General features: G+C 36.2%; 2 protein-coding genes across 4 annotated transcripts; both read right to left on the minus strand.

The window, feature by feature from the left end:
- Positions 1-3,930: 3,930 nt before the first annotated feature.
- On the minus strand, positions 3,931-9,947 carry LOC142624750 (YTH domain-containing protein ECT2). 3 transcript variants are annotated; one of them, XM_075798487.1, is made up of 8 exons: positions 9,835-9,947; positions 8,186-8,248; positions 7,898-8,042; positions 7,737-7,810; positions 7,136-7,612; positions 6,194-6,739; positions 5,892-6,104; positions 3,931-4,868 (listed from the first exon to the last, which is right to left on the minus strand). In XM_075798487.1, exons 2-8 carry the CDS (start codon positions 8,231-8,233, stop codon positions 4,254-4,256), a joined length of 2,118 nt encoding a protein of 705 aa, XP_075654602.1. In that variant the 5' UTR covers positions 8,234-8,248; positions 9,835-9,947; the 3' UTR covers positions 3,931-4,253. The 3 variants fall into 3 exon arrangements, with proteins under 3 accessions (XP_075654602.1, XP_075654601.1, XP_075654604.1); XM_075798486.1 differs by lacking the exon at positions 9,835-9,947 and adding an exon at positions 9,520-9,785; XM_075798489.1 differs by lacking the exons at positions 8,186-8,248; positions 9,835-9,947 and adding an exon at positions 9,520-9,661.
- Positions 9,948-16,125: 6,178 nt separating this feature from the next.
- Positions 16,126-23,242, minus strand: LOC142623917 (DEAD-box ATP-dependent RNA helicase 40). Its single transcript, XM_075797398.1, has 8 exons — positions 22,976-23,242; positions 21,099-22,392; positions 20,273-20,494; positions 19,878-19,946; positions 19,069-19,338; positions 18,610-18,960; positions 17,806-18,083; positions 16,126-17,635 (listed from the first exon to the last, which is right to left on the minus strand). Exons 2-8 carry the CDS (start codon positions 22,377-22,379, stop codon positions 16,585-16,587), a joined length of 3,522 nt encoding a protein of 1,173 aa, XP_075653513.1. The 5' UTR covers positions 22,380-22,392; positions 22,976-23,242; the 3' UTR covers positions 16,126-16,584.
- Positions 23,243-24,457: the final 1,215 nt, after the last annotated feature.

Here is a 24,457-nt window from a genome sequence, read left to right on the forward strand (position 1 = left end):
TAATGGGTTGGGCCGCTGGTCCTGTGGCAAGAGCTGGCTGGGACTAGGGAGATACCTGTTTGATGCTTTATACTTAAAAAGAAAATTTTGTTACACCAAACACCTAAAAATGTTTTGAAATGTGAAAACATGTGTACATTAATATGTACAATAATTTTTTATTGTTCTTAATTTTCAGCCAAATAAACGATATCCAAACGGACTCATAGTTATTTGCACTCCGATTGTTTTACTGTAACATTTTACGTTTTTTACTTATTTTACATTTTTTACTGTGTTTATTTCATTCTACGATTTGGTTAAACTTAAAAATACTTTCTGTTAGCCGTAAAATCTTTTGTTAAATTTTGTAAAATATTAAAAAAATAAAACACTAATTAAAATATTTTACAAAAACATACGGTATCTCTCCTTCCCAGTTAGGCCACCAGTCTGTTGACCAGAGTCACCAGTCCAGTGGCCCAAGCTGTCGATATAGTGGATGGGGCCACCAATCCAATGGGCCAGGTCATTGCGTTAATGGCCGGGACTATCAGTTCAATGGGTTGGGCTGCTGGTCCTGTGGCTAGAGCTGGCTGGGACTAGGGAGATACCTGTTTGGTGGTTTATACTTAAAAAGAAAATTTTGTTAAACCAAACACCTAAAAATGTTTTCAAATGTGAAAACATATTACATTAATATGAACAATAAATTTTTTTTTTCTTAATTTTCAGCCAAATAAACGATATCCAAATGGACTCCTAGTTATTTGCACTCCGATTGTTTTACTGTTACATTTTACGTTTTTTACTTATTTTACATTTTTTACTGTGTTTATTTCATTCTAAGATTTGGTTAAACTTAAAAATACTTTCTGTTAGCCGTAAAATCTTTTGTTAAATTTTGTAAAATATTAAAAAAAAACACTTATTAAAATATTTTATGAAAACATAAAGTATTTCTCCTTCCCAGTTAGGCCACCAGCCCACTAACCGGAGTCACCAGTCCAGTGGCCCAAGCTGTCGATATAGTGGTTGGGGCCACCAATCCAATGCGCCAGGTCATTGCTTTAATGGCCGGGACTACCAGTTCAATGGGTTGGGTCACAGGTCCTGTGGCTAGAGCTGGCTGGGAGTAGGGAGATACCTGTTTGATGGTTTATACTTAAAAAGAAAATTTTGTTACACCAAACACCTAAAAATGGTTTCAAATGTGAAAACATATTTCATTCATATGAACAATAATTTGTTATTGTTCTAAATTTTCAGCCAAATAAACAATATCCAAACGGACTTATAGTTATTTGCACTCCCATTGTTTTACTGTAACATTTTACGTTTTTTACTTATTTTACATTTTTTACTGTGTTTATTTCATTCTAAGATTTGGTTAAACTTAAAAATACTTTCTGTTAGCCTTAAAATATTTTGTTAAATTTTTTAAAATATTAAAAAAAAAAACTTATTAAAATATTTTACAAAAACATACGGTATCTCTCCTTCCCTGTTAGGCTACCAGTCCGCTGACCAGAGTCACCAGTCCAGTGGCCCAAGCTGTCGATGTAGTGGTTGGGGCCACCAATCCAGTGGGCCAGGTCATTGCGTTAATGGCCGGGACTATAAGTTCAATGGGATGGGCCACTGGTCCTATGGCTAGAGCTGGCTGGGACGAGGGAGATACCTGTTTGATGGTTTATACTTAAACAGAAAATTTTGTTACACCAAACACCTAAAAATGTTTTCAAATGTGAAAAAATATTACATTACGATGAACAATAATTTTTTTTTTTTTTTTATTGTTCTTAATTTGCAGCCAAATAAACGATATCCAAACGGGCTCATAGTTATTTGCACTCCGATTGTTTTATTGTAACATTTTACGTTTTTTACTTATTTTACATTTTTTACTGTGTCTATTTCATTCTAAGATTTGGTTAAACTTAAAAATACTTTCTGTTAGCCGTAAAATTTTTTGTCAAATTTTGTAAAATATTTATAAAAAAAACACTTATTAAAATATTTTACGAAAACATACGGTATTTCTCCTTCCTAGTTAGGCCACCAGTCCAGTGGCCCAAGCTGTCGATATAGTGGTTGGGGCCACCAATCCAATGGGCCAGGTCATTGCTTTAATGGCCGGGACTACCAGTTCAATGGGTTGGGCTGCAGGTCCTGTGGCTAGAGCTGGCTGGGACTAGGGAGATACCTGTTTGATGGTTTATACTTAAAAAGAAAATTTTGTTACACCAAACACCTAAAAATGTTTTCAAATGTGAAAACATATTTCATTAATATGAACAATAATTTGTTATTGTTCTAAATTTTCAGCCAGATAAACAATATCCAAACAGACTTATAGTTATTTGCACTCCCATTGTTTTACTGTAACATTTTACGTTTTTTACTTATTTTACAGTTTTTACTGTGTTTATTTCATTCTAAGATTTGGTTAAACTTAAAAATACTTTCTGTTAGCCGTAAAATCTTTTGTTAAATTTTGTAAAATATTTATAAAAAAAAACACTTATTAAAATATTTTACGAAAACATACAGTATTTATCCTTTCCAGTTAGGCCACCAGTCCACTGACCAGAGTCACCAGTCCAGTGGCCCAAGCTGTCGATATAGTGGTTGGGGCCACCAATCCAATGGGCCAGGTCATTGCGTTGATGGCCGGGACTACCAGTTCAATGGGTTGGGCCGTTGGTCCTGTGGCTAGAGCTGGCTGGGACTAAGGAGATACCTGTTTGGTGGTTTATACTTAAAAAGAAAATTTTGTTACACCAAACACCTAAAAATGTTTTCTAATGTGAAAACATATTACATTAATATGAACAATAATTTTCTTTTTTCTCTTAATTTTCAGCCAAATAAACGATTTCCAAACGGACTCGTAGTTATTCGCACTCCGATTATTTTACTGTAACATTTTACATTTTTTACTTATATTACATTTTTTACTGTGTTTATTTCATTCTAAGATTTGGTTAAACTCAAAAATACTTTCTGTTAGCCGTAAAATATTTTGTTAAATTTTGTAAAATATTAAAAAAAAAAAACCTTATTAAAATATTTTACAAAAACATACGGTATCTCTCCTTCCCAGTTAGGCCACCAGTCCGCTGACCAGAGTCACCAGTCCAGTGGCCCAAGCTGTCGATATAGTGGTTGGGCCACCAATCCAATGGGCCAGGTCATTGCGTTAATGGCCGGGACTACCAGTTTAATGAGTTGGGCCGCTGGTCCTGTGGCTAGAGCTGGTTGGGACTAGGGAGATACCTGTTTGATGGTTTATACTTAAAATGAAAATTTTGTTACACCAAAAACCTAAAAATGTTTTCTAATGTGAAAACATATTACATTAAAACAAATGGAGCATTCAATTCTCCATTGTGGTATAATTTGATGAAATGTGCAGCTATGATTGATAAACCATCACTTTCACATGAGCTCACTACTTTTTCTCCACCATTCACAATCCCACGTGTCCAAGTTGTGGTATCAGTTGTGCAGTTGTATCCTTAAACTTACTCAAGTACTTTACAACACATTACCAAAAAAATGAAACCAAGCATGCAAACCAATGAAAATAGGAATAAGTCACTTTAACCTCATTACTAAAATTCACATTGTTTTACTAATTCATCAATCAAACGTCATCAATTGTGATTAAAGTTACTAAACAATTGGTCCCTAGACTTATTGAATGATAAAGCTGGAGCACAGGGCCGACATAGCTCAATTAAATGAACCATAGGCTAGTCTCTTCTCTGACTCAAGGCTGAGCCAGCCGAAGATTCCCACCAATAGACCACATGGTGCAGGTCAAATGCTATTGAAAAATGGAAAACAATTCACTAGATGTACAGAACAAGCAAAGAGAGGTGCAGATGGTCTTAACGAGTATGACAATCCAGCAGAAATGGGGTCACTGACCAACAAAGAAAATTCTTTTTAATCTTGAATATATTGATGAAATGCAAAAGAAAAGGTTACACTGTGTTTCGACTTGATCAGAGCAGATCAACAAGTAGACCCCCACAAAAAACCAAAGACATCAGTATAAGTGTGGATCAAAACCACTGCAGCAAATGTTGAGAAGGGCTTGAAAAACAATCAAGATGATCAGAAACGAGCATTCAATTTACCAATGCATATAACCACGACTGAGTACAATATACTCATGCCGACAATTAATCCTGCCTGCACAATAGTAGATCCTCCAACAAAAAATAACTCCCAAAATAATGATACCATGAAAAACCTCTGCATCATTAACGTTGGGATCCAATGTTAACAGAAGCACCCCCCTTGTCAAGCTTAAGTGCTTTGGGATCAAGCGGAATAGTACCAACTGTTAGAATACCAGATTCGGCAAATCCATTAACTTTGATGGGAACTGAGCCTACTGTGACAATGTCAACAGATTCATTATTAGCAATTGCAGAAGAGGGCAAGGGCTTAGGCTCAGCCTTTTTTGGGTTTATGGTGAGTGAACCAATCTTTAAAGTAGATACTACGTCATCTTTTGCCCCAACTGTCATGTGCTTGGCATTTCCATCCAAATATTTTGTGTTGAGGACATCAGAATTAGAAACCTGCTCAGGAGCAGCGACTCCAGTCTTTATTGAGTTATTCGGGCCATCGTTAGGCTTGATAGTTTCATCATCTTCAGTTGGAAGTAACTCAAAAACACGATTAAGCCTAAGAGGGGGATCCAATGAAGGTACAAAATATGGACTTTCTATGCTCTTGATAAGTAACCTGGATTTCTCTTCCTTCATGATTTTCTGACGATTTTCATAGTAAATGAAATCATCAAGTAATGAGGTCTTCAATGTGTGATTTTTGAAGATTTTCAACATCTCAAGGCCTTTCTTATACATGATCTGCAGATGAAGAATAATCATTTAACAAAAAACTTGGCAAGGGTGTAATAAATGTTAATTTGCAGGGAGTAAAAAGAGAAGCTAGAAATAATTGCAAAAATCCAATTTTAAATAACCCTCCAAATTCAGGGTAATTCAAATCAGGAAAAGTTGTATATTGCAACTCAACCAAGCCATGTCCTAACTACCAGGGTTACTACACCAATCACATTGTTCCAGTTAGCTCTATCTAGGACTGTTTCCTCCATTATATCTGGATAAATAAAGAAGCTTGACAGAGAATAGAGGAATGTACTCCATTATATCTAGGACTGTGTCCTCCAGTTAACTCTATCACAGCTCAATGGTGATGCCAGGCAACCTTAGGTGGTGAAGCCTAGGATTATGCTATTCCTCTTTTTCTTATACTTGCAACCTCATAGCGCTGTTGCTGCATCAGATTCTCTATTGGAGTATAGCCAAAGGCCATTGCAGAAACTATAATAGAATATTGTTTGGCATGATTTTACTCAAATTGTCCATAATTAAAGAGGCTTGACAAAAATTGTGAAGAAGATTGGAAAAGTACTCTTAAATCATAAATTTCACCTAACTTATTACATGTATTGTTCCTGATACAGTAGAATGGTAGAAAAAGGAATAGCCTAATACAGTAAAACAGTAAAAAAGGAATACCCAACGCCCAATAGAGTCGATGTTTAAATATTGTTCAGAAAGTTGGGTAAACTTATATAATGAGAATTTTCTACAACATTCAAAGCAATAATGACATGTTCATCTATCACTCAAATCATTTATAAACCATGTTAGTCTATGAAAGGTTCATCTTATCTTAATATCTTATACATAGTGCAAACCAACTAAAATTAAGCCAACAGTGCAAACAAGAACAAAGTACTTGAACAAGTGAGGTCATGGAATTCATGATGTCCTACTCAAAAAGAAAAAAGAAAGTTATAACGGCATTCAGAATATTTCATATAAAAAAAAGTGCAACACAGCAAAACCAATAGATGGACATACCTCTTGTGTATCTCTGCTATTAGTCACTGGCTTGTTCTCATTATTTTCTAAGATAATGTGTCTAAAACTGGTGTTTGGGACATCTTTGATGATGTGCCACTTGACAGAGAAGCTCCCACTCCATTTATCTTGCTGCCAAAAATCCATATCCTTAGTGAAGTCAACCGAGCCAACCATCTCTGCAACACCACAGAATTGACCACTTGCATTAACCTGTACAAAACAATCTAATATGAGTATGACCCAACAAAACAAGAAAATATAGCTAATAAATAGCCACCTTGGAGAATAATAAAACTCACAGAGAAGAAGAGGAAGATAGGGCAGCCTCTAGTCTTCCCTGCAGCCATTCTCTGCGCATCTTCATAAGCCGCATCCAACTTCTTGTTTCCATGGGGTGTAGATGACCAAACATTATACTTAATGCTCTTATGTACATCATCCTCACTGTATGATTTTATTACAAAGAACTTTGCATCCGCATAATCAACTGGAAATTCCTCCTTGTTATACTGATCAGTATAGATAACAATGTTTCCATGTGCATTACCATCTCCTGCCTTGCTTGTGTAGGCTTTAACAGCCAGTTGATTTTTTGATCTGTTGGTTCTAGGGCCCCGATTCTGCTCAACCAATGCATCTGGGCCACCAGTTACATCATTCAGTGCTCTACCAACGTGGATCTTGGGCCGAATCTTAGCCCCTGCACCCTGTCTGTAGGCACTTGATCCAAAGTCTGATAAACCATTACCAGCTGGAAGTGTCACTTTCAGTTGACTATGATGAGATAGAACCTTTCCATTGGAAATGTTATCTACAGCTGGAATTGAGCCAGAGGCACTTCTACCCTGTCAACACAAATAACAAATCAAAAACTATAATAAATATTAATATTAAAATAAATATAAAAAAATCCTACAAAAAGCCCCAATAATAGGAGTGCCAACAGTTTCACAACTTCAATAGATCATTTTAACTTGGCAATTAGACAAATTCTCAAGATACTTTCATCATATTTAATGTTTATTATTGATCTAAATCTCCCCTAAAAATGGCAACTACCAAATAGTACATTCCAAATTTTGGGTGCATATCTTTATGGAATTGATCAACACCATGCGGGTGACAACACCTGCAACCCCAACCCACACCCAGCCGCCACAAAGGTTGCTTTTGTTGGGGGAAGAAGGGGTGTTGTAGGGTTGGAAATATTTATACCTGGACTAAAGGAAGAAGAATCATACCTGAAGAACATGTGATGAAGCTGGAGGGGCAAAACTACCAGCAGAAACACTCCCATGCATCACAGATTGCTTGCTTGGTCCAACAGTAGCTCTTGGTCCTTCTGAAACTCTGGACAGGGAATTTGTCTGATTTGAAACGGATTTCAGGGAGTTCCTTGGAAAGGCTCCAGTATCTGAACTGAAGTTATGTTTTAAACCCCTTCCGTCGAATCTATTCATCGATACACCAGTATCATACGAGGAGTCGACTGAACTACTAGGGACGGCATCTGGTTGAACGACAAGGGGAACATAAGCAGGTGGAGAAACAGGGTTCTGATAAGAGGGAATAAGGTAATATTGTGGTGCCCCAATAATCTGACTTTCGTCTCCTATCATAGCACCAGGTATGTAAGGATTGTATGGGTTGTATGGAGACTGTGCATATCCATAGCCAGGCGTATAATATACATAAGGGGGACTTTCATTATGCACACCCTGAAGCAGAGAAATTTAAAGCTCAGAATAGCCACAAATGACAAGTTACATAAAGGAACTACACATGGTTGGTGTGTGTGTGTGTGTGTGTGAGATAGAGGGAGAGAGGAGAGTTTTCACCCACCGCGTACTGGATATCTGGACCATCTACACCAAAAATCCTATGGTGGTCCTCCCATTCACCGGGTGATTCAAATCCTGAGTACATTTAAGGAACAAGATGCACAAGTAAGACACTACCAAACACAATACAAGTCTTTTGAAAAGTAGAGCATTTAAGTTTACCTGTACAATAATACCCATAGTTGGTGGCAGTAGGATAATACATGCTCTGATCAATGACAAACTCAGGTGCCGCTTCGTTGTACATAGTTTCAATTTGTTCGAGAAGTGGACTTGTCAAATGCGGGCTTGCTTCGGTACCTTGAATCTAAAATTCAATAGATGGAGATGTTATTGACAACTCAGTGGAAGAAAAATAAATATAATTTAGAAAAAAGATGCAAAAACCAAGTTTCACATGACCATTTGAACAATGGTTCAATTAAAGTCAAGCAATGACTAAAAAAGTACCAGATAAGTCTCTGTGTTTCCATTTTCAGAAACATTATACATTTCCATTCCAGGACTGCCACCCTATACAAGTGGAATAAAACGATTGTAAGCACACACTACAGTTTGACATGGTACTGCTGTACAAAACACGCCTTAAGACAAAACTACACTGGCCAGATTCACAGCAGTGAACCACAGACAACATTTTATTTGAAACATTAATGGGGCCACTTTGAGTTCTACTTTAACAACGAATAACATACTGTCCAAGCAGCAAGTCACCAAAAGAAGCTCAACCCCAAATTAGGGGAAAAGCTAGAACAGGGCACCATACCACCAAATAGATCTGTGAAATAATTCTTCAGAGAAATAATTTAGATTTGTGGCCCCTCAATAGCACATGAAAAAACTTACTCACACCGTAAAGATCAACTTATAAGCTTATATACGCCCATCATACAAAGAATATTGTCCAATACTACCACTACTACTAAAGACGCTATTCTCGGAAAAACTATTTATGAATCCCCAAAACAATAATACAACAACAACCAACCAACCAACCAACCCTAACTTTGGAGTCAGCTATAGATCCTCACCCACATGTTTTTTCCGTCATTCTATCCTATCCAAATTCACACACTGTCACCTTTTTAATTATCATGTCCTTTTCTTTACTACTTCTACACATTATTTTAAGTCTCTCTACCTTGTTTCGTTCCGTCAACTTGAACCATCTCACTCTGGTGAATCCCGAAAACAATAATAATACAAGCCTAACATTGAGGCTATAGGGGTTGGCCACAGATTATTTTTCGTCATTCTATCATAATCAACGCCGTACTCTCTCTACCTTCTTAATTGACATGTCATTTTTCACTACATCTATTAATGTTATTTTTGGTCTTAACCTTTTTTTGGTTCCCTCAACTTGAATAAATCCCAAAACTGTAATACAAGTCTTAAATTAGCTCCCATATCATCAAACTAGCAATACCAAAACACAAAAAGAAAAAGTAGTAAAATATACACATACACACAAACATACAAATATATATATATATATAGAGAGAGAGAGAGAGAAATGGATTATTTTATATAGGGTTTAAGCTAAACTAAACTAAACTAAACTACAAGAGTAGAATAGAAAATATAAACAACTCAGCCACGCAGAATTTGACTTTAAAATATTAAAATCAAAATTAGCTAGAGCAATACAACAAAAATTCACACAAACAACAAAAACCTCACGAATCTACAAAACAAGATCCCTATAATACTCGAAGTTAACAAAAACCAAACAATGATACTCAAAGAACAACAAAAAGGAAAGCGAGGAGTAACAGTATTACCAGAAAAGAAAGAGCCACAAAAATATATAGAGAGAGACGAAGGAAACCGAAAAAGGAGCTGAATCAGGACATGGTTGACCTAGAGAGGTGTGAGAGAGAGGAATTTGATAAATTAGAGAAACAAGAAGGGTTTCTCTGCAACATGTTCATGGTAAAGGATGGGGCTAAGAAACCCTAACCATCCACACACACACACACACACACAGAGAGAGAGAGAGAGAGAGAGAGGGGAAAGACTTGAAAAGAAAGGCGGTTTTTGGTGAGAGAGTGTGTGTGTGTGTAAGAAAACGGAGAGAGAGAGAGAGATTCGCAAACCTGATACGAAGCGTTTTGGGGGGGAGTTTTGATTGTGTGACGGAAGTGCCCCTGAGAATGAGAGAGGGTAGGTTCGGAAATCGGAAGTGATGTATGTGAGTGTGAGTGTGTGTGTGTGTGTGTGTGTGTGTGTGTGTGTGTGTACTAGTGGGTGGAGGGAATTGGGAAACACGATAGACTATTAAAACTGGGCCTGGGTTTTGCGTGGGTGCGGTGTTTTCTTTATTCACATTCAAAGGATTTGAACAGAATATTAAATTTTGAAGCCTTGAGGGCTAAGGAAATTATCCTTCTTTATAATTTTGATTTTTAACCCCCCCCCCCCCCCCCCCCCTAATATTTTATATTTTATATTTTTCCATAACGGTATCTAGCAATTTGATTTTGTCTCAACTCAAAATGATGTACTTTTTATTTTTAGAATTACCTAATTTTGACTCAATTTAAGCCATCCAAACTTTTTTTCATTAACTATGTATCATCCTCTTTCCTTCTTTTTTCTTCTTTCTCAATTTCTTCTCTCTCTATCCACGAAGAAAAGAGAGGGGGCAAGCCAAATCATAAAGAGTTATGTTGTGAAAAGCATCCATGAGGTTGCTTTTTGGAATGGTAGCACTCATAGAAATTTTCAATTTTATGGTGGCACTAGATAGCAAACTTGGAAGAGAGGTTCTAAGTGGTCGAAGCTAAAGCAAGTATAGACAATGGCAACCACTTCTTCCCAAATTGGGGGGGCCTCTACTTACTGAGTAATACTTAGGTATTCTCAGAGCACAAAAATTGTGATATTTCCTCTCACATTCATAATAGGGTCTACTCATTAAATTTATGGTGAGATCCATTATAAATGTAAGAGAATGGAACACCATTTATTTAGGCTCCAAAAGTACTTAAGAATTTTCCCTACCTACTAACATTTCAAGGAATATCAATTTTCTTCATATGCCAAAGTTAATGCTAGAATTGTGTGAGGGTTTTTCTTTTTCAAGGGAAATATTGGCATGGGTGAATCAATCAACCGCATACAATTTTGTTGTATTTAGAGTTTTCCAGTGTGTTAATGTTTTTTTGAATGGCTTTTCCAAGGTTAGGGTTTGGAAAGGTTTTGTTGTTGTGAGGTGAGGGGCTCAAGTTTGTTGTTAGGTTTAGTAACTTTAGGTTGTGGTGGTGGGCAGCGATACAGTAGGTGGGTCCATGCTTCTAACTTTTAGTGCGTCATATGCCTCATTCTTTACAATTGTGGGTTTTCGAATTAAGGTTTTGGGTAGCGGCAATATTTGGGGTGGTTTTATTAGGTGATGCTCCGTTGCTTCTTGCTTGGTTTCGATCGATTTGATTAAGAATGAGACAATGGCTTTAGGTCATTTTGGAACAGTTGTTTGTTAACAAGGCAATGATTTACTTTGGTTTGTTGTTCTATCAGACCATTCTAAATTTATTTTATTTTCCAAGAATGTTTGACTTTATTAAAGATTTAAAAAAAAAAAAAGGGTAGCGCATAGAGAGGGAAATAGAGAAGAAAGTAAAAGAAATTAAGAAACAATAAATAAAGTATGACAAAATAGCAAAAAATAATTTTAAAATGGATATTATATTAATAAAATATATTAAAAAATTGATGTTTCTTGAATAGGGTCCAAAAGAATTAGTTTTGAATTGAAATTTTGTTACAATTTAATTCTCAAAATAATAAAATAATTTAAATAACAAATTTAAAATAGCTTAAAAATCTAAAACAAAATTTTAAAATAAATACTTTTTTGAAACAATTAATAGTGTGAGTTGGGTCAAATTACTTAAGTTTAAAATCTTACCAACCTGAGTAAAATAGGAGGGGGAAAAAATTCATCCCATCGATCTACGAAAAATCAACTCGAAACATCATGTTGTGTTAAATTAGATTAGGCTCATCAAAAAAGTAGATTGAAAGTTGACCCTTATAACTTATCTTTATAGGTAATTACAACACCATTAGGTTTAAAGCATTCACCTCAAGCTATATGCACTTTTAGTCAAATTTGGTCTAAAAACTTATTTTTACTACTTTAGCAAACTTACACTTACATCATACCTAATATTTATTTCTTCACTTTATTTTTATTATTTTTTTCTCTCCAATCTCCTTCGTCCTTTTTCCCATTTTTGGCCAAAGTGCTCTTGGCTTTGCTGCGCGACAAACCATCGTTGATCATCATCGTGGGAGAGAGATAGATAGATAGAGTTGCCAATGGCTAGAGGGAGAGAGAGAAACCAAATCAACAAACCACCACTAGCAATTGTTGCAGCGGTTTGTGTATCCAATGAGAGACTGACATATCAACCTAATTGACAAACTAAACGTTGACGATATGGAATGTCAACAAACCAGCATAGACAACAGAGCAACTAAATCGATTGCTCTTGAGAGAGAGAGAGATAGATTGGAATTTAGCTTAAAAAATTGATGTGTTGATGAACAGTGCTGAATAAGTGTATTGAGATTTAAGGCATTGTTCATGGTTTACTTTTGAGGACAAACTATTGAGTCAGATGCAAGAGTAATTTGGATGTGTTTAGTTATATTTTTACTGAAAAGTGGATTCATAGAGTCTGACGTTAATGCTCTTTTAGTGACTTTGTTTTGGGAGATTATCATTGAATGGTTGTCATTTGAATTTATGGCTGGTAGTTGTCATTGTAGCAATGCTTATATAATTTTTCTTCAATCTTGGAGCTAAGGTTGGCTCCAAGTCCAATGGCAAAGATGTTCTAATTATGTTATTTGTTTTTTTTTTAAAATACGTGGCTAAAAAAATGTATAAAAATACGTGTAATGTTGTTTTAAAACTGAAAACATGTATTTAAACACATATACCAAACAAACCCTAAATTTTCAATTTTCTCTCCATTGTCAAGACTAATCAATTCAATGAACAAGTTTCCACATACGAAAAATAGATGGACTGTTTTAACCTTGTGACTACTAACACTCGGGGAGAGAAACTGTAAATAAATGAATGGATTGGGTTTTAATAAACTTTTAAGAACTATTTTATATATTCTCTTATTTGAGGATTTATACAAATGAATAAAATGATTAAGAATAATTAAAAAATTATATAGGACGAAAGTCCTTTAGCTCAATTAGTATTTTTTAGTGATTTTAAGTTTTGACAAAACATCTAAAGTTTAAATTCTCCATTCCCAATTATTTATCATTTTTTTTTTTTTTAATATATACCGTGTGAATCTCCAAGTAAGCACCCAACAACAAGTAATCAAATTCTTTGTAGATCTCCCAGATTACCAGTTGTTTTGGAAAGAATAATTAGAGAGCTTATTTGAGAAATTATGTCTCAAAGTAAAAATAACCATTCATCTCTCATCTTAAAAAGACTGATAAGACTAGCAAGAAGAGGAGGCCTAAAGATTAATTATGATGTTGCAGTAACCTCCCTTTCCAAGCCAAACTCAAAGCTTTTAAGCAGGGTTGTTACCACTATTTTTTGAATCACAACTTGGTGTTTGCATTTAAGGAAATTGTAACTATATACATAGCCTTACCAGTCACCTCACCCATTGTTGTTTTCCCTTGGAGAAAAGTGAATCCCAATAGAAATGAACAACAATGTAAGACTTGCACATCCACCATCATTTAATTGGGGTCCCTAAAGGCGCCAATAAGGTTACTTCTTTTTTTCTTTTATTTTTTAATAAACATCTTTTATTGCAACGAAAGAAACAGAGAATCACACGAGAAGACCATTACTGGGTCTAGAAACATCTTTTATTGGCCCCCCATGTACTAACTCGTTTGTCTCTCTCAATCTCATATTTTGCTATTTTGGCCTAACCTCTACCCCTCTGATTCTTTTGGATGTAATTTTGGAGGAAACTCATTTTGTACCCTATTCTCTAGTACTCTTGTTAATAAAAGATTTAATGGAAAAAAGAAAAAAGAAGAAGAGATGTACATTTTTTTTTAGAGCAATAAATGTACATTGAGTGCACAGTAATAGACATGCATAGAATAGAAGATTTTACCCTTCTTTTCTCTTCGTTGAGTTTCCTTCTATGCCCAACAAAGAATAATGTTAATCAACCCATCATTTTCTCTCATGATGGTGCAAGTGAGGGATAAAATAAAATTGAGAGAAATTGTCCGTCGGTAACAAAAGACAAATCACTAATACTTTCCCCAGCTTCATTCCATACATTGAGAACATGACAGCTTTATTTCATAGATTAAAAAGTACGGATAACATCCTTTTACATAGCAACTTTAATAAATAGAGGGGAAAAAATAATTGGTTTAGGTGAAAGTGATAGTCTATTATATAAGATAGTTGTAAAAAAATAATATAGTAGACAGTGTAATTGATTCAAAAAAAAGAAGAAGAAAAGACTGATTTTAAAATTACTTTTTCTTGGTGCATTTAGATAGTAGGATTTGGACATGTAAATTTATATTTAAGTGATTAAAATTCAAATATTATGTTTGGATAGTTTTAAAAATATCCATAATTTGGATTTAATAGATATACCAATAATTTTTCTTAAATTTAAAATGATATCTAAAATCAATTAATTTAAGATAAAAATATTTAAAATTCAAACCCAAATACAAATTCAATTCAAATTTTCCAAAAGTTTTGAGATTTGTTGTTTAAGGTTTCTTTGCCATCAATTTTAGTTTTTAGCTTTTATTTTTACAGTTTTTTAAAACATTACGTTTTTCCTTCTTTTTTTTTTCAAATTACAAGTTCAACAAAAAAAAATTAAATAAGTTTCTCCTATACCGACACTTCAGTCTTACTGCCTGAGTGATGGGACATCAAATTCAGCCTGGGGTTGACTTATTAGTGGGCAGTGGCTCACTGGCTCGCCACCCATGCATCAGCGTAAAGGAATTATTAGCAGGTCTGGTTATCATTAAGGCTATTTTAATTGTGAGTTATACAAGAAAAAGGAGAAAACAAAAAAGAATAATTATGTTAAAAGGTTGGACTGTTTATAACATTGAGGGAAAAGTGTGGAATCAAGCGAATTAGAAAAAAAGGCAGATGATCCTTACTGAAAAAGAGGGAAAGAATTATGTTCCCATTGCTTTACTTGTATGCACACTTTGCACCAGAGTATCTTTTCCTTACACTCCAATTATTGGTCTTTATTAAAAACAAAACTGATTTGTTGATTAATTAAGTCCCTGAAGCAGGATTGAAGCCAAAAATCTTTCCTTAGGGGGCCGGCCTCTTGGACAAAAATGAAATGGTATAAAACTCAAATTACACACATGTATATAGACACACACAATCACGTTAGTATTTGCTATTTACTTGAAAATGTGAGTAAATTTTCCATATTTTGTGAGAGGTATTTTGGATAAGAACCTCTCTCTCTCTCTCTCTCTCTCTATTCACTTTTCAAAACATCTCACATCAGATTTTATATTTTACATTACATTTTATTAAAATGTCAATTTTTATTGATTGCTTTTAGTTGTTTCTCTTTTTCCACATAAAACCTTTATCTACTCTCTTTCTTCCTCCTCAGTATATGTAAGAAATAATAATAAAACTAAATTTAAAATTAATAATGTCAGTGAATAAATAAGACTAAATTTAAAATAAAAAAGTGCTAATATAAATTTATACAATTACTGTAACAACTAATAACTATATATTTTTACACAATTTTGCATTACCTGAATTTTAATTTTTTTAATATTATTTATTTAGAAAGACCAGAATTTTGAATTAGTTAGCTAAAATGTGGTCATTTTTCTATTACACAACTTATGCAAGTACTCTAACTTAAATCAAGTCAGCCACATTTCATATTATGGGAAAGGTTTGCAGTAATTGCTACATAATGGGTTATGTGATAGAAAAAAAAATGCAACATGTATCTTATAGAATACACATAATCAGTGAACCCTAAAACACTAGTCATTTTTTTATGCACCAATTACTGCGTACAAGAATGCAGTAAAAGACTCATCATAACCTTCGTCACTATCATTTCTTGATAGGGACTCTGGAGCATGATAGGGGAGGCACACTTCAATTGCCTAGACAGGCTAGACTTGAGAGTTGAAAAAAGACTAGTTCTTTGATCCTTAAAAGGAATTAAAATGCACGCAAAACCGAGGGCAGGCAAAACCTAAACTAGCCACAGGAAACAATTAGGACAGGGTGACATGTGATAAAAGTATCAAATTGCAAAGGCAAATAGCTTATAGAAGCCAACACAAGTTCAAAGTTCAAACCCCCTATAATAAGAGAGAGAGAGAGAGAGAGAATAAAGTACAAATTGAAAAAAAATATATATTAATTCATGACATTGCCAAGTAAATGTGAGCACATTGCAAAGATATAGGGAAGGAACTATATCTATATTGTCCATCCAAATTCCACCTAGAAATACCTTCTTTGTTTTTCTTTTTCTTTTTTTATCACAGTAAATACCCTTCCCAGCACTCAAATTGAACCACCACTAGATCAGAATAGCACAAAAATGAGTTTGAAGAGCTACCCTGAACCTGAATGTCCGGAAACCACCCTCAATTATCCTAAAACAATTATCAACCCATGCGTAGAAGCAGGCCAGCTGGTCACATATAACACATTAGCTATTCCAACACATATGACCCAACCTCAACTTGCTGTCAACAAAATCTCATTAGGAAGCCAGTCTTATCTAATGTGAGAGGTCAAAAGAGCCACTTGATAAACACAACCAGAAATCACCCTCACTAACACAAAGAACGACTTAAGGTGCAGCAGCTGATTGATGGGACAAGTCTACGCCATCCTCTGGATGCCCTGCTTCGGTACTCTCAACCACTGGTAGCTGTGCAATGAGATTGGCTCCAGGGGATGCATTCCCTCGTGTGCCTGGGGACATAGGAGACATCCCTGATTCAGGTGCAGCCTCAAATGCAGGCATCGTAACGTCTTTCTCATTGGAGTTTCTTTCATATGGCCTCTCATGTTTGTCATAGCTGCGGCTGTGGCTACGGCTGCGACTACGGCGAGGGCTGTGGCTGTAGCTACGACTACGGCTGCGGCGAGGGCTGCGGCTGTAGCTACGACCCCTGCTCCAGCTCCTACTCCTACTTCGGCTTCGACTACGGCTGCGGCTGCGGCTGCTGCTTCTGCTATATCCCCATGTTCTAACTTTTTCAGGGCTACGGCTATAACTTCTGCCTCTCTTCCTATCAACGTCTCTTCTGTTGTCAAATCTTCCCCGCCCACGTCCCCGTCCACGCCCATCCATATTGTTGTACCGATCATATGGGCCACGTTCATTCCTACCCCAGCCAACATTACTACCACCAGGACCACCAAACCCACGTCCCCTGTTGCTACGACCAGGAAAAAAATCACTTCTCCCACCATGCCCACTAATGGCACCATCTCTCATGCCACCTCGTCCACCAAAACCACCAGCCCTCATGCCTCCACGCCCACCAAAGTTGCCATCTCTGCCACCACGGCCACCAAAGCCACCATCCCTCATGCCACCACGGCCACCAGAATCATAACGACCATAACCACCACCGCCACTACCAGAATCAAAATGGCTAATTCCACCCCGATCCTTGACAAAACCTGGTGCACCACGTAAAGCAATCTCTCGCACCTCTTGGGGCACAAGCTGGTTAGCCCCCTCCAAAACTTTGATCAGATCAGCTGCATATTTCCAGTCCTGCTCAGAGAAAAAGGTGTATGACATTCCAGTTGCACCAGCCCTCCCAGTTCTTCCAATTCGGTGGACATAGTCCTCAACCCCAGAAGGGAAATCGTAGTTGATTACCACCCTGTAGCATAAACTCAAAAGAATATTAGTACAATACAATGCTACATAGACTAAGTATTAAACTCATTTAGTAGCTGGCACATACAAGTTTATAATCCAGGTCCTGAAAAAGTGAGAACTGCCACTTTCTCACATATAAATTTGAACAGAAATGCAAAAAAAAGAGCTAACCTTATATCTTTGATGTCAAGCCCACGGGCAGCAACATCCGTGGCAACTAATATTGGAGACTTTCCACTCCTGAACTGATTTAAAACATAGTCTCTCTCACCCTGAGACTTGTCTCCATGAATTGCAGCAGCCCCAAAGCTACGTCCAATACTACGTGCTAGCTGGTCACACAATCTCTTTGTGGAGCAGAAAATAATGATCTTTGAACCTCGTTCTTGGGATCTAAGGATCTGCTCCAAGCGCCTCTGCTTCTCCATTTGTGGAACAACCTCAACATACTGCATATTCACGAGGAAAAAATATCATTTTGTGTAGGGCATGGATGTGATTAGATCAGAGAAAAGTTTATGATGTAATGGATTTAGCTTCTATGTGTGGTTATAAAACCCAATACATCATGAATAAGATGGCCAGACTACACCCTACCATCAAAACATCTGATGGTAAAGTGTCATAGGTTATAACTAACAGATAGCATATACAAATTTGAAGAGTCACATCATCTGCCACTCCCCTGAAGGAATTCAAGCTTAACTAAAAGCAATCAGATCTTCGTACATAGTAACCATTATTATATTATTTAGAATCCGGTGAATATTAACAGTTTGAATCTATTTTCATAACTAAAAAAACTACTATCCTCTGTTTAGATGAGAATCCATAAATGTGAACTCTGCAATTGATCAGCATTTAACTATAAAGATTAACTCTGACATATTAAATCTACCACATCAAGATAAAGAACTATGATTTTCCCCTTTGCATTCGGAGGACAACAGCAAAAGGAGTGACGTCCAAAGATACCTGTGTGATAGCCTTGTTCGCAGCAAGCTCATCAACACTGCCAATGTTAACCTGGACAGGATTAACAAGAAGGTCACCTGCTATTTTTCTTACTTCTTTTGGCCAAGTTGCTGTGTACATAAGAGTTTGTCTGCGTGGGGGTATCTCATTCACAATCTTACGAATTTGAGGTTCAAAACCCATGTCAAGCATTCGATCAGCCTCATCAAGCACGAGAAGTGAAACTTGTCTAAAGTCAATCTTCTTACTCTCAAGGATGTCGTTTAGCCGACCAGGAGTTGCCACAACAATATCTGCCCCTCGATCTAATTCTTTTAGCTGTAGGCCCTTTGAAGCACCACCATATAAGCACTGAATCAAAGAATTGTGTCAAGTGATGAACCAAAAGTGTAATACAAACAAAAATAAAACTGATTTTAGTTGCATAATAAGGATAAAAGATGAACACATAGAACCCACCGTGCAGGAGATTCCGGATGATCGGCCAAATTTCATGACTTCATCTTGTATCTGTGTAGCAAGTTCCCGGGTTGGAGCCAAAACTAACACTGTTGGGCCATTCTGAGAATCATTACGGCAATGCCTAAGAAGCATGAAGGCAGGGATCAAATAGCCCAATGTTTTCCCAGAACCTGTTTTTGCAATTGCCACTATGTCCCTACTTTGCAAGGCAATCGGCCATGTCTGCGCCTGAATTGGTGTGGGAGATGAGAATCCAGCCGAATATATCTGAAATAATGACATAAGTCAGGTAATCAGCTCCAAGAAAATTAAGCAAATCTGACACATACAAACTTAAAAAATTAGGGTTCGATTTCAATAGTATATCACAAAAGAGTGAAATATAATTTAACATAAGAAAAAGCCCATGGGTATACGGTTGCTTACAGAAGCAACTCGAAGCAACAAAAGAGGGCAATAAAGACATAAGGGGCGGAGCCAATAAGCATGAAATGCCAGTCACATTAGGTGTGAATTGGATGAAGGGCCAACCACCCTTCTAGAAGATGCCCAAGAATGGCTCCAACTGTCCATTTTGCAGCCTCCAAAAATCAGGATAGTTGTTGCATGTGTAAGTGTGCCAATAGCAGTGCAGCGTACGACATATGCTCCTCCTCCGGAGCAGATATCGCACCTGCGACAAGTGAGAATTTATGAGTTTAAAAGTAACAAAGCATAATAACAAAAGGGGGAATGGAATGGATGCCGTAGTTTGTTTTATATACCCAATAAACGAAACCCTATATCTCGCAACAGGTAGAGCTTACCTCTCTCAATATCTCTGGAGGGAATCCAGTCTCTTCAAATGTCATGAATGGTGCTGGAACATTGTCCCCCTGTCCATTTTAATACATATATTGAGATCAAATACAATTCATTTTTTTAGAAAAGAAAAAATAAGAAAATTTTGAAATAAATATAAGCAACACTGCATCTAAACCACATCATTTGAAATTCTGATTTGTATTAGTATTTGGTATGATCAGCCTTCAAAATTCTTACACAAATGCACATCAATGGGCATCAGACACTGACTAGTCACTCTCAGAAAGCATTTATCTTCTCAGGAAATATTTATTTGATTTACAAAGGAAAGCTTTGAATGGGTATTCTCATGTTCACATACACACCGACAATAAGCAAAGCAAGCTAAAATACAGACCGTTGCTGAAACTTCATGCTGTTGCCGGTAAACTTCAACAGGTGAGAGACCAGTAACATCTGTAGATCCCACAAAAGGAGACCTCATCAAAGCATTACTTGAGAATGGAGGACCACCTGCTGCATGACCATGCATATGCATGGCATGTCCTGTGACAGCATTCACTGCATTGGCATGACCAGGCTTGGGACTTTGAAATGGGGCACCACTGATCCTCATCTCCTACAATAAAATAACAGACATCATCAATGGTCCCAAACATTTTGATCAAAAGAAACTGGTATGTATTCCAGAAATATATAAATCAAATCAATCAATCAATCCATATATATATATATATATATATATATATATATATATATGTAGTCAATCACTCAGTAGAAAGGAAGTAGAAAAAGAAGGAAAGGACAAAAGAATATGAAATCATTTTATAATTGAAATACTGCCCAAGTAGAAGTTCCTTTTCGCACATAATATTCCAGTCTTTGCTTCTATAGTGGACTCGTTTCCTAGGCTAACTGGTAGTTGAATAATATTCCTCCTTAGTTTAGCTTGGTTGTTGGAACAGGTATATATCAAATACAGTTGAAGACATATTATAAAGACAAATCATGTTGGCCTAGTGCTCTTTAAATTTAATGACTTCAGGTCCTTTGTAACCTAAATCATATTTCCAAATCCTAAATATCTAAAAATTTAAACAGAAGATTTTTGCTTCACCATTCCATGAATTATAATCCAACCACCATAAGTTAAGTCCAATTAATGTAAGTTAATGGAGAGCAAACGACTTTCAAGTTTGATAAAACATTAGCCAAACAAATACCTGAGGGTTTCTAGCCATAGGTATTACTGCAAGCTTGGGATCTTGGGGACCAGTCGGCCCTTCCTTGTTAGCATTAAAGTAGTATTCATTTCCAGTTCTACCATGTAAGTTATCCTCATGCCCCATCTTTGATCCAACAGGGGGCACATTAGACTGCTGACTATGCATCATTGCTGGGCCCAACTGATTTTGAAATCTAGGACCATGTTGCTGGTGAACCAAATCAGGCCTAGTTTGCTGCAATTGACCCGTAGAGGGTTGCTGCATGTTCCCCAAAGAACCACCATATTGTTGGGCTTGACCTGAATGAACACCCATCTGAGGCATCTGAACAGCATTGCTCCCAGCAGGCAGGTTATGAACAGATGAGGTCCCAGGTTGCTGGAACTGGGATGGAGAAAATCCAATTTGGTTTCGGTTTTGAAAATCAACTTCCTCCCTATTTGGGAATGCTGCCTTATACTCCTGTTGATTTGCAAATTGCTGCCCTTGTGCATCATGCTGGGCCTGCTGCTGTGAACTTTGCTGCCCTTGTGGAATCATGCTTTGCTGATATGCCATATATTGCAGCTGAGGATGTGTAAATTGATGTGCTTGTGGTTGTGCCATTTGTGAACCTTGATGTTGTGGTGTTTGTTGCCCCAGCTGCTGGGGCATTTGCTGAATGGCTTGCTGTGGCATTTGCTGCCCGGGCTGTTGCAGCACTTGCTGAGTTGACTGCTGAGGCATGTGCTGGGTTGGCTGCTGCTGTGGGATATGCTGAGCTGGATACTGCATCATTTGCTGCATGTAGTGATGTGGTTGTGACACTGTGGGTTGCCCCTGCTGTTGCAAGTGTTGTCCCATTTGAGAACTGTGTTGCTGTGCCCCTTGCACCATTTGAGATCCCTGTGGGTGAGAAACCTGTGCCGCCATTGAACTCTGCTGTTGTGCCATTAATTGACTGTGCTGTTGAGGTAACTGGCTCATGTGTTGCCCCTGCTGTTGTGGGGCTTGTGTTATCTGCTGCCCGTGCTGAGCTATCATACCATTTGTTGGCATTGACTGGGCCATTGGTATCGCGGCCAACTTAGGCGTAGAAGCAACAGTAGGCTGGCCAACTGGCATAGGTGGCGCCAAAGAGGCTGGCTTTTCATATTGGGTGATGTTCGTTTCAGGATTCCAGTAGTATAATACACCCGTGCTTCCATCAATCAAACCCTTCCAAGGTTTTGGAAGGGTGGGATCATCAGGTGCATACCGTGGACCAAGAGAAGACGCAGCGGGCTCCGCAGTCGCCATTTCAAATATTTATCTACAACCAAATAAAATCCTTGCATCAAACATCAACATTGAAAACTCTAAAATAATTACAAGAACATCAAATTACAATAAAAAAAGATAAGAGGGTCAATAAACTCTACAACTCAACATCAACCCCAAACCCATTCGCGCAAAACCCAGGTGAACCTAAAATAACAAATATTATCCAACATATACCTAGCTCAACATTTTTTTTTTCTTAATTTCTAAGAATACAAATTTGAGCTGAAAATTTTTATACATATCAAACATTCTACAATTTTCTGAAGAAAATCTAATTTCAGCTCAGCCAATCCAATTAACAATTAAGATACTCATAAGCCAAAACAACGCCACAACAATAAACCCTAAAAAAACCGTACAAGTTCACACCAAGTAATTGAACCAAATCAGATTAAACGAAACAAACAGTTTTTTTTAAAAAAAAGCTACTTTCATATAATAATTAAACCCTAGAAAACACGAAGCACAAAAAAAAACATAGATAAAATCGATAGCTCATCGTATAAACGCCAAAACCATTTCATTGCTCAAAACCCAACAAAAAATTAAAGAGACTAATTGAAATTGCATACCTAGTAGCAAAAAAAATGAAAAAAAAAAGTACAAAAGCGTTCGATTCTCTTCTTGCAGGTAATTACGGAGCCGAATGTGGAACCCTAAAATCGAAAACGTTATAGTACTAGTCCTGTGTGTGAGTCGGACTAGAATTTGAGAATGGGAAAAAAGGCACAAAATTTTGTGGGAAAGCTTGGAGGCATTTGGATTCGATGATTGCTGTTAGGGTTGGGTGGAGGAGCAAAGCAAAGCAAATATCGCCTGGAACGACAGTCTAGGCTTTCGCCGTGAACTGTCCAATACTTCCATTATATATGGGAGGGATATTTATTCATTTATTTATTTTAAGACAAAAATGTAAAATAGACATTTTACTTATAAGAGCATTAGAGTCTGTTTGGTAAATTAGACATTTTACTTAGAAGAGCATTATTATTCCGTTTTCAGTATTTTAAAAATATGTGTTTGAGTTTTATAAAAACATGTGTTAGAAGTGTTATTATTATTTAAACACTCAAAACTGTTGTTTAAACACCCTAACCAAACAGTACCTTAACATCTTAAAAAATTATTTTATTTATTTTAACAATTCACTTTACAATACATCCAATATCAAATGATTTATTATTTTACCACTTCATTTAAATATTTTTTTTATTATTTCTTTATTCTTTATTCATTTAAATGAATAATTACATCCATTGTTATTACAATGTTTTATTAAACAATTTTTTTTTTTTAACATTTTGCTACTATAGGCTGCTAGAGATAGCAGGCCACTGTAACTAGATGTCAAAATTAATAACATCTAACACCTTTCATAGAGGGTGCTTTTTTAAAATTAATTACTGAAAAATATTTTCACTTACAAGATTTATATTAATTTTATAAATTTTTATGAGAGAAAAATATTTGTTTAATGCCAATTTGTTTACGAAGTTGGATGAAACGCATAAATTAAATAAATTTAAAACATTGAAAACTCAATTGAATAAAAATAAAGTTTGAGAACTGAAATGAATCTTAGTTAAATTACCGTTTGCATTTTAGCCTTTTTATTATCATTATATATATATATATATATATATATATATATATTGTTTTTCTTTTTCTCAAAAATACATTTTTTGTCCTAAATTTATTTATTGAGCATTTTTTTATTTGAAGTTTCAAGTGCGTACTCTAACTTAATTTAAATGTATATGTGTGTAAAGCTCATTTCTGGGAATTTAAACTCAATCCCCGACCAATAACCCCACTTCACAATAACTTCTATTGTCGAGTGATTATTACACCAAGGATGTGCAATTATTTAAATGAGCCCTATTGATTCAATATTAACTTTTGTTAGCTTCTTTACCTATGCAAAACAATGATGCATTGTTTTTAAATGGTGTGATAACATTTATCATTATTCAAAAATTACACACCCAAACTATTCCTATATTTATCAATATGTGGAATTTGGCGGTATGAACTATTGATTTTAATTAAATCCT

Source organism: Castanea sativa, chromosome 2, assembly GCF_040712315.1.
Source record: "Castanea sativa cultivar Marrone di Chiusa Pesio chromosome 2, ASM4071231v1".
NCBI classification, from domain to species: Eukaryota; Viridiplantae; Streptophyta; class Magnoliopsida; order Fagales; family Fagaceae; genus Castanea; species Castanea sativa.

Bases quoted from the DNA above. Each gene is read 5' to 3' on its own strand.
- LOC142624750 (XM_075798487.1), bottom strand. From the start codon at position 8,233: ATGGAAATGTATAATGTTTCTGAAAATGGAAACACAGAGACTTATCTG. The intron at 8,043-8,185 runs GTACTTTTTTAG...ATTGAATTTTAG, and splicing joins GAAACACAGAGACTTATCTG to ATTCAAGGTACCGAAGCAAG. The intron at 7,811-7,897 runs GTAAACTTAAAT...AAATGTACTCAG, and splicing joins CTATGGGTATTATTGTACAG to GATTTGAATCACCCGGTGAA.
- LOC142623917 (XM_075797398.1), bottom strand. From the start codon at position 22,379: ATGGCGACTGCGGAGCCCGCTGCGTCTTCTCTTGGTCCACGGTATGCA. The intron at 19,947-20,272 runs GTCTGTATTTTA...TAAAATGGACAG, and splicing joins AGCATGAAGTTTCAGCAACG to GGGGACAATGTTCCAGCACC. The intron at 17,636-17,805 runs GTTAGCTCTTTT...TTTATGCTACAG, and splicing joins CTTGACATCAAAGATATAAG to GGTGGTAATCAACTACGATT.